Genomic DNA, 10,342 nt, shown 5'->3' on the forward strand with positions numbered 1-10,342 from the left:
TGAAATACATAATAAACAACTAAATTCAATAGATATTAATATGGGTTTTGTGTCCTAAAAATATTAAATAAAACAAACACAAAACAACAATAAGAAAAAAGTTTTGAATCTGTAATTGGGAGAGATCCTTAATATTTGAGCATAATCAATAATAATAGTTGAATCTCACTCTATAATATTATATTTTTAATGAATATAATATTAAAAATAAAGATGATTCATTGCACTTCCAAAAAAATATTTTTTTATAAAAAAAGTTGCATACAAGTTAAAATTTTTGAATTTGTACCCTCCAAAATAAATCTGAATAGTTAATTCATAAAAATTATAAAAATATTTTATATTAAATTAAGACCATCCAAATTAAATCTAGATAATTTAGATTAATGATGAGCAAATTTATAAATTTTTTTAATAAATATAATTATAATTATAATTAAAAATTTTAAATTTAAACCGTTCAAATTTCACGGAGGATGAGCACAGAACAAGATGTATTCATTGGGTGACCTTTATGGATCCTCGTTGGCACCCATCATACCACTCCCTTATTCCAAAACTACCCTCATTTTTTTTTTTTTTGTATGTATATTTTCAGCCTTTTAGACGTTCCCTTCCTTCCTCCATTTTCCTCATCGCCGGCGACTCTTCAGTATCACCACCACCATGTTTTCCTCATTTTTGGACTCTTCGCTTTCACCACCCATGTATCTGAAAGCAGTGCAGATCAGAGCTTGGAGCCGACGAAGACTTAGATATACAATAAGGTGGAAGACAGAGAATGTTAATTCAAGGAGTTGGATTGAGTGAGATCATGGGGTTTCAAAAGTGAAGCCGTATATAGTTGCTGGATGAGCATGCATCTTGCTGGCAATGAACGTCACAATCTTGTTTTTTAACTTGTTGATTTCCATATTTCTTTTATTAAACTTGTGTTAATTGCTGTCTCCTGAGCATTTTGTTGTATATATGGTGGAAGAAGACAAAGCTACATGAGAGGGAGTATATTTGAGAGATATTTTAGACTTTTTATTATTTTTTAATTTAATTATGTTTTTTACAATCTTCTTAGTAACAAACCAAACGTTACTCATAATAATTAGTATCGCATTGCATTACAAAGAGGATGTGTAATTGAGCCAAATGAATCTAAAATGACAATATGTCTTGGTTTATATAATCTAGCCTGTCCTTTTTAATTGCCCACAAATTAAATGATTAGAATGGACTTCTAACATCTATTAATTATTGAATTAGAGACTAAATAATGATAGATGAAATTTGAGTCGTTTGGCTATTGCTCTTTCTGATTCTATTTATAAATCACTTTTAGTATGTTTTATTGGAATCAAAGAAAACATTAAATTTTATTAACTTTGTCATAAATTTTAATAAATTTTTACCTTTATCCTTAATAAATATTCTTAAACCTCATTATTAAAATTTTTATTCAAAGTATTTAATAAGAGCAAAAATATAAAAATGAGCATTAAAAATTAACAAGTACTTTATAAATAAGATTAAATTTTTTTTTCTCTCTTCCTTGAAATATGACTAAAACGTCGAGTATCTCTTTTTTTCAAATCAGGTTTTGAGTTAAAATATTATATATTAAAAAATTATAATTTAAAAAAATTGATATTTATATAGTATAACCTAACTCGTTTAAGATTTTTCAAAAATTTTGGAATTATTTCATTAATTATCTTTTTCTCCTTTCTCATTCTCTTGCTTGATTCACATGTGCATTTATTTGAACAAGATTTGCTTCAGTTACTTCATACCCCACTTTATGACATTGACAAATAGTCAACAATTTACGCGAAACCTCTCTTTTCTTCCTTTTTCCAAAATGACATCTAGTTTTCTTCATCCAAAAAACCCAAAAATAAATTAAACTTGACCTCCTGCACAATTAATGTCTCCAGAAATTAACTTAGCTATGAAGGAGAAAAAGAAAATTGTTCGAAGAAATTAATTAAAATCTTAAAACAATGACTAAATTAGAGCCAAAGCGCACCAGCATCTTTCAACATAGGAGCCAATTCACCCGAGATATGAGTGGCCATCACTCTCTCCAATCCTCCGAGCAACTTGCCGCCCACAAACATCGCCGGAAACTGCACCGTGCCGCCATTGCTGCTACAGGCAGCATCCTTCATTGAGAGCTCGCCGGCCACTGCGGCGGCTTCGTGATCGTCGTGAAGGTCATAAACCGTAGGATTGACGCCAAGAGATTGAAGCAAGCGTTTGATGACGTGGCACATGCAGCAGCCACGTCTTGCTATTATGATCACTGCGTTCTCTGAAACCATTCTCGCCACCTTGTTCGCGGGATCCACGGCGACGTCGTTTGACGGCAATGATATGTCACGTAAGCCGGCACGTGAACCAGCGGGGATTGCTTGCTGCATCGTGTGTGGAGAGAGAGGGAGGGAGGGAGAGAGAGAGAGAGAGGACAGGCTCGTTAGTGTGTGTGAGATGGTTAACGGAGGGGAGGTGATTAAATAGGAGAGGACAGGAGTGGGAATGTTGGAAAAGTTAGGAAGACTCTAACGTCAATGTCAGTGACGCTTCTGGTGCATCACAGGCAAAATTTTTGACTGTGTCATCGCGTCACCGTCACTAACACCGTCCACAGATTGCAAGGAGTTAGGATGAGTGCTATTAATATTGATTAATGATTAGTCCTTTTTGTTGACCAAGAAACATTGTGGTCCTTCTTCTACCCGGACTTGGTTATAAAAAAACGGTAAAGAAATTCTAAAAGAATTAATTAATTTTAATTAAATTTTAAATATTAAATTTTAAAAATATATAATTCAATCTCTCAATTTTATAATTGTGGTCTAATAAATTTATAATTTATTTTTTAAATTTTAACATAATTGAAGAATAAAAACTTTATTTTTATTAAAATTTAATACAAGTTGTATTAAATGATGTGTATTTTTGAAAGTTTATATTTTTATTATGATATTAATAAAAACTTTAAATTTATTAAAATTTTAAATACAAGTTGTAAATTCATCATAATGGAATTGTAAAATTAAGATATTAAATTATAAATTTCTAAAATTTGATATTTTAGATCTAACTTGAATTAGTTGATTCTTTTGAGATTTTTCTATCATTTTCCTTTAATTATACTGCAAAAAAGAAAATTTTATTTATAAATCATATTATTAATTTTTATCATAAATTTTTTCTTTTGCTTTTTATTATATGTTAATAAAAATAGTATGTTATTAAAATATACATATTTAATAGAGACAATTTAAATATAGTCAATAAGTTTTAACATGATAAGAACAAATACTACACTTGATCTTAACCAAAAGGCTGAGAAAGGTATTGATAAATTTTAAAAATTTTCTTGATTACAGTAAAATTTGTTGGGGATAAATTATAAATAGGATCAAAGAAATAATACAGTATATGGATATTTATATTGATTACACTTAACAATTTTTGTTAATAAAAATTTCAAAATATACTCCCTTTTTTTTCAAACTATTTATTGTTAAAGATTATATGCACCTAGACTTAAAAAATTAAAATTATTAAAAAATGCAGTTTGTAGCAAAATTTGATAGGATTAAATTAAAATACTTTTATTTATTTATTTTCCTTTTCATGGTAAATATTTGTTACATATATCAATATACTCTCTGATCTCATATGTGTGTGTAAGCAAAAATAATTGTTTTGCATTGTTTAAAATGGTTCGTTGTTCTTCTTAATTATATCTGAATTTGAATTTATTTTTTCTCAAATATTCTTGTGAGTAACTATGGTTATTTATTGCAACAATTTTAATTACTCCCCTCTTCTAATTTTGAATGAGGAACACAATTGGAAACATGAATTAATTGCACCTAAAATTAGGTGGTTTTTGCTTATATTTAACACTAAAAAATTAGGTAGGTTTTCCTTTCCATAATTTAGAGACCGGGGGCGAGCATTTAATTACTTGTTAATGAATGGAAAAAATCGTATAAAAATAATAATTAATGTTTCCTTCAAAATTTAAATTTCCAGGTCATTTAAAATGAAATCAAAACTATGAAGTGACAGGGATTTTTGAATTATATAAAGACAAGCTAGATATTTAAAATAGTAAGCATGGCTGAACCCCTTAAGTGATGATAACAGGTGATGTAATTGTTTTCTGGCCGAAAAAGGTGAAGTAAGTAAAAATCGAAAAAATGTCATTATTTCTTGGAGTAAAAAATTATTTGAAATTAAAGGTTATAAAAAGAGGTAAAAGATTATATTTTTACACTACCTATACAGTTCAATTTATTCAATTTGATTTTAAATACTTATATTAAAACTAGAAAAACTTTCTTGAATTTAATTATTTATTTATACTTTAATCTTAATTATTATTAAATTAGATAATGGTTTTTATGTATCATATGTGATATTGGATTTAAATAATATAATCATGTGAGCTTCATGACAAATTCTCTTGGACTGTAGTAACCCACAAAATAAAAAAAGTTGAAAAACATGCGGGGATCAATATAAACGTTACTCTTTCAGCTTGAGAAAGAATTAATCAATAATTTCCAGGAATATTATTGAGAGTAAAAAAGTAAATTAACCTCTAAATTATAGATCTGAGAGCATATAGAAACTTAAATTCATTCTTAATATAATATTTTTTTAACTTTTAAAAATAGTGTAATATATTACACACCATTAATAAAAGTTAACTTTGAATATTAGTTAATGAAAAAATGATATAATATAATCTCAAAAATTATAAAAAAATCAATCAAATTTTATTGATACTTTTTGTAATCTTTGAGTCCTGTACTCTTTTTTTTGTTATTTTTTATAATTTTATTATTATTTTCAAAAGTTAATAAAAAATATTATATAAAAAAAGGATCCAAATACTCTTAAATCTATAATTTAAAGATTAATTTACCATTTAACCTTATTATTTAATCCTGTCAAGCACATTCTTAATATAATGGATTTGAAATCATTGGAGATGTCTTTTTCTGGTGATGACAAATATATTTTTTACTTGATCTTGGTCGGCGTCCAACACAACACGCGCACACACATGATTAGTGGATTGGGTTCAGTCAAGTTCTAGAGACGGTAGGTTAGGTTCGAACTTATTTACATTTTAAGTTATTTACATACAACAAGGGACGTTTAACCAAATTTATTTACGTTTAAAGTTCTTAACTTTTTGAAATTTTACTGCCCCTCCTTTATTGAAATTTATATTAGATTACTAATTTAATATTAAATTTATGAAAAAAATAATAAAATTGTTTCTCTTTTAAATTAATATAAAATTTTTTTACTTTATTTATTCATTTACTTACATAATATTTTTAATTACCCTACTTAACTTGTTTTTATTTTAAGTATTTCAATCATTTTAAGGCAACTTATTGATTCTTATACCATATGTTATTTATTTACTTACAAACTATTATTAATTGTCCTACTTCACTTGTTCATTACCAAACTTTTACTTGACTTGATTTTAGGAAAATAAATAAGTAAAGTGGGATAATTAATAACATTCAATAAGTAAGTAAATAAATAAAGTGGAGAGATCTTAATATTAATTTAAATGAAGGATAATTTTATTATTTTTCTTAAAAATTTAATATTAAATTAGTACATCTAGGCTGCAGTAAAATTTAAAAAATTTAGGGGATTTGAATGTAAGTAAGATCAGTAAAAGGATCTTTATTGAAATTCTCCCATAATTTTACTTATTTTTGTTCAAATGTCTAGGTCTTATTTTTTTAAAAAAAAATAATTTTTCATCACAAAAAATCTTGTAAGAAACTAATAGATCAGTTTATACAGGAACTCAAAAGGATTCTTCATATTATATTGGAGGTAGATCCTCATTAATCATGGTGCCTGAATTCGTTAATAGTCTGGTGAGGAAGTGAATCAGCTTTTTTTTCCCCCCTTAAACATGTAGGTTGAAAATATCAATGTCTTATGCTGTGCTTTTCTATGAATGCGTCATTTGTGGCTTTTGCTGTCTGAATGAGCTACTCCCCCTTTCTCTATATATATATATATCATATAGGTTAAAAAAAATTAATTAATTATAATTATTATATTTAAAAATAAAAAAATTAAATTAAAACATTATATATTAATTAATATAAACATACATTAATATTTTTTGTTAATATAAATTATGAAAGGTGATTAAAAGATGTATAATAAATAATTATTAAAACAAGTGATTTTATTTATATAAAAATAAATAAAAAGTGATAGTTTTTTTATAAATAAAAATAGTTCGATCCTTGCTAATATGTATGTATAGATTGATTGATTTCGACTGAGATATTAAAAAAAAACATAAATATGAAAAAGTATAAATCAAATCAAACTAAACTACTAGAATTAAATTAAAATAACTGCACATGTAATCGAATACGTCTCTATTGAATAAGAAATTAACCAACTTATTACAAAGTTTGAAGTCACGACTGCTTTGTTGGCCCAAAAAAAAAGATGTCACGACTGCTTTTATTGTATAACATTAGGACATTTTTTAAATATTTGTTAAAGACACATCAATCCATGGTTAATTTCTCTCTTTTTTTAAAATCAAGCATGGTTTATTTATATTGTTCGTCGCTAAATTATATTCTGCCATGATTTGCTGACATCATAATTATAAAGGATATCAAATTTATACGTCTCTTTCTTCTGTGATTTGAGTCATACTCCCTTGTGTCTCTATTATAGGCTCTATTATAAGATACTTGTAAAATAATTTTTGATTTTTAATATACAGCACATTGAAAGTTATTTATTATAATTTTTAAATTTATCTCCATTATAAATTTAATTTTACAGCTAATCATATGCCAGTATATTACTGTGTATCTTTCTCTTTTTATTTTTAATAAGGATAAAGTTGATTTTTTTTTTTCATTTTAAGACATATTGAATAAGTTAGCTATCATTTTCTAATAAAATATAAAAGCTAATGTCTTATAATAAGAACCAGGGAGTATGATCCCATTTGCATCCAATGATTATGAATAATTAATACAATCTTTTTTAAGCCTCCTCCCCCATGCACACTCTCTTAATCTAATATAGTTTCGTATCTAATTTTTTTAAAAGCAAAACAATTTGAACCTTTGAGTTATTTGCAGAAATAATATACCCTCTAAGCTTTAAGCTATACATACATATAAAAGAAACGAGTACAACTAACAGTAAGTGAGTTTTTTCCTTTTTTGCTGAAATAGTGAGTTATTTAATTACATAAATTATAGTAAGAGGACAGAAGGGTTCATTACAAAGTTTTAAGAGGTAGGGATATTATTTGTACATGACATAAAAGGGGCATATTTGCAATATAATTTGGCAAATTAAGAAGAAGAAAATAAAAGAGGAATTATTAACTAGGCCAAAGAAGACGAAGAAGAAGAAAAATTATATTGAGATAGAGAGAAGCATTAATCCTAACCATCCATTTGCAAGTAATATATACTCCCTTCATTCAAAAATGTAAAATATTTTTTAAGGAATTGAATATTCAAAAATGTAAAGCATTTTTTGTGTTTCGAAATATAATCATTATCTTTCTTTTAAAAGTGCCCCTATTGATAGTAACTTTATATTTATTATAGGGTAGTTAATAAGAGTAAATATGAAAAGATAAAATTAGTTTAAAATAGGTAAGAACTTTATTGGAAAGTAAAATTCAGTTAAAAATATCTTATATTTTTTAACAGAGGAAGTATGAATTAATGAAATGATCCGTTTTAGTTGTCCTTTTAATTAAATGCAAACAAATGGGCTTCTTTTTGTTTTTTTGGCCGAACTGCAAACAAATGGTTGAAATGGACTTCTAACGTCTTTTAAATTTAATTGCAAAATTACACCCTTGATAATAACAGATGGTTTAAGTGATTTAGCTTTTTTTTTTTCTTTTAAGCAAAGTCTGTGTTAGAATATTGTGCGTGTATTAAAAAATTATTGCTAAAAATTTATACTTATAAGGTCAAATAATCAAACTTGATTAATCAAATGGGATACTTCCTTCCCTTCTTTATTATAATTTATAACTCATCTATAACTAATCCATATAAAAAAATAGTTACATCATTAAAATTGTCTAAAAATTACTTTAATTTTCATTTTCACCCCAAGTAAATACTTCCTTTGTCCCAACTTATAGGGTACTTTTAAAAGAGTTTCTCCATCCCAAAATATATAAAACACTTTGGATATATTAATTTTTATTAAATGCATCAATTTTAATATTACCCTTTCTCTCTCTATAATTAATTTTCATCTTTTTTCTTTTCAATGTATTAAATGATGGGTATTTTGAAAGTTTATATTTTTATTTTGAAAAGATAAGATTGTTAAATGTATTTAATGAGATTTATTGATATATAAAATTTTATCTAAAAAGGTTTTATAATTTGAGACGAAGGAAGTAGTTTCGTTGACTAAGAACGGCATAATTTTTTTTTTTAAAAAAGAAAACATTCTATAACTTCTCATTGGAAGTTGAAAAGAATGACATGCATGGTTGGAATAAAACAAGTAAAAACAAACATTTTATATCTCATCTCATTGGAAAGTAACTTATATTTTAAATCACAAATTCTTCTAGAAGACGATTTATATGTTGAACCGGAGGAATATGATGGTTTTCGAAGAAATAGTTGGAAATTATTATTTATTAAATATAAATCCCATTAAATCAAATTAACACTACCGGCCATTTGGTCTTACTTTTTTCCCCTCGTAATTTCCTTTATCTTTTTTTGATTCTCATGTGCATTTATTTGTAGAAGATTTGCTTCAGTTACTCCACGGTCCACATCATGGCATCTATCAAAAGTCAACAATTTACGCCAAACATCTCTTTAATTCCTTTCCAATCAAATTTAGTTTACTTCACCTCAAAATTGACCAAAAATAAAATAAAATAAATAAAATTGATCTCCTAAACAAGGGCAAAACTGGAATTTAACTGAGCTGATATTAAAAAACATACATACTACTGCCTCCACTTCAAATTATAAAATATTTTTAACAAAATCTCATATATCAATAAATCTCATTAAATACACTCAACAATCTTATCTTTCCAAAACAAGAATATAAACTTTCAAAAATATCCATCATCTAATATATTAAAAAAGAAGGAATGTAAATTAATTATAGAGAGAGAAAGAATAATATTAAAATAATACATTTAATGAAACTTTAATATTTAAAATATTTTATATTTTGGGATAGAAAAACTTATTTAAAAATATCTTATAATTTCAGATAGAAGGAGTTAATACTTTAAAAACTTAATTAATCTCTTTTAACATCTACTTTCATAGATTTTAAAAGGACCGAAATATATAACAACTATATAATATTAAAACAAGTTTTAAAAATTTTGGCGGGTCGTTGCCCGGCCCTGCCGATTTTCTCTCCTGCCACCACTGCTTTTGTGCATTTAATTTTTCCAAAAATTAACTTAGCTATGAAGGAGAAGAGATTAATCATCAACCAAAAAGAAAATTGTGTTGAAAATTAATTAAAATTTCCAGGACAAATTATAAAGACCAGTTCACAGCCACAGGGCACCAGCATCCTTCAAAATAGGAACCAATTCACCTGAGATATGAGTGGCCATCACTTTCTCCAATCCTCCGAGCAGCTTGCCGCCCACAAACACCGCGGAAACTGCACCATGTCGCCATTGCTGCTACAGGCGGCATCCTTCAATGAGAGCTCGCCGGCCACTGCGGCGGCTTCGTGATCGTCTTGAAGGTCATAAATGGTAGGGTTGACGCCAAGAGATTGAAGCAAGCGTTTGATGACGTGGCACATGCAGCAGCCACGTCTTGCAATTATGATCACCCACCGCTTTCTCTGAAACCATTATCGCCACCTTACTTGCAGGATGGACGACGACGTCGTTCGACGGTGATGATAGGTCACGTGACCCGGGGATTGCTTGGTGCATGGTGGAGAGAGAAATAGAAGGAGAAGGATTGTTACTCTCAGTGTGTGTGTGTTGGGGGTAAAATTACGTCGACGGAGGGGCTTAAATAAGGGAGGACAGAGGCGGGAATATTGGAAAAGTGGGAAGACTCTAACATCAAAGACAGTGATGCTTCTTGTGCGTCACAGACGTTATTTTTAATGTGTCATTGCGTCACCGACACGGTTAACTGATTCTTTGGACGACTATTAATTTTTGACTAATGATTACTAGCACGTGATATTCATGTTGGATCAGACTGTGCCCTTCCATAGAAAAATATAAATCATTTTTAATTAAATATTATTTTTAAATTAATTAATT

At 27.6% G+C, this 10,342-nt stretch overlaps 1 protein-coding gene and 2 pseudogenes across 1 annotated transcript; all 3 read right to left on the bottom strand.

The window, feature by feature from the left end:
- Positions 1-2,003: 2,003 nt before the first annotated feature.
- On the bottom strand, positions 2,004-2,414 carry LOC129286569 (glutaredoxin-C9-like). The gene has a single exon (XM_054922511.1). The coding sequence runs from the start codon at positions 2,412-2,414 to the stop codon at positions 2,004-2,006; it is 411 nt and encodes a 136-aa protein (XP_054778486.1).
- Positions 2,415-3,266: 852 nt separating this feature from the next.
- LOC129287322 (U2 spliceosomal RNA) lies at positions 3,267-3,355 on the bottom strand (annotated as a pseudogene).
- Positions 3,356-9,601: 6,246 nt separating this feature from the next.
- Positions 9,602-10,000, bottom strand: LOC129286570 (glutaredoxin-C9-like; annotated as a pseudogene).
- Positions 10,001-10,342: the final 342 nt, after the last annotated feature.

This window comes from Prosopis cineraria, unplaced genomic scaffold, assembly GCF_029017545.1.
Source record: "Prosopis cineraria cultivar Desert tree isolate PC_DT_omini unplaced genomic scaffold, ASM2901754v1 PC11, whole genome shotgun sequence".
In the NCBI taxonomy this organism is placed as follows: domain Eukaryota; kingdom Viridiplantae; phylum Streptophyta; class Magnoliopsida; order Fabales; family Fabaceae; genus Prosopis; species Prosopis cineraria.

Excerpts from the sequence above, each read along its gene's own strand:
- LOC129286569 (XM_054922511.1), bottom strand. The coding sequence starts at position 2,414 with ATGCAGCAAGCAATCCCCGCTGGTTCACGTGCCGGCTTACGTGACATA.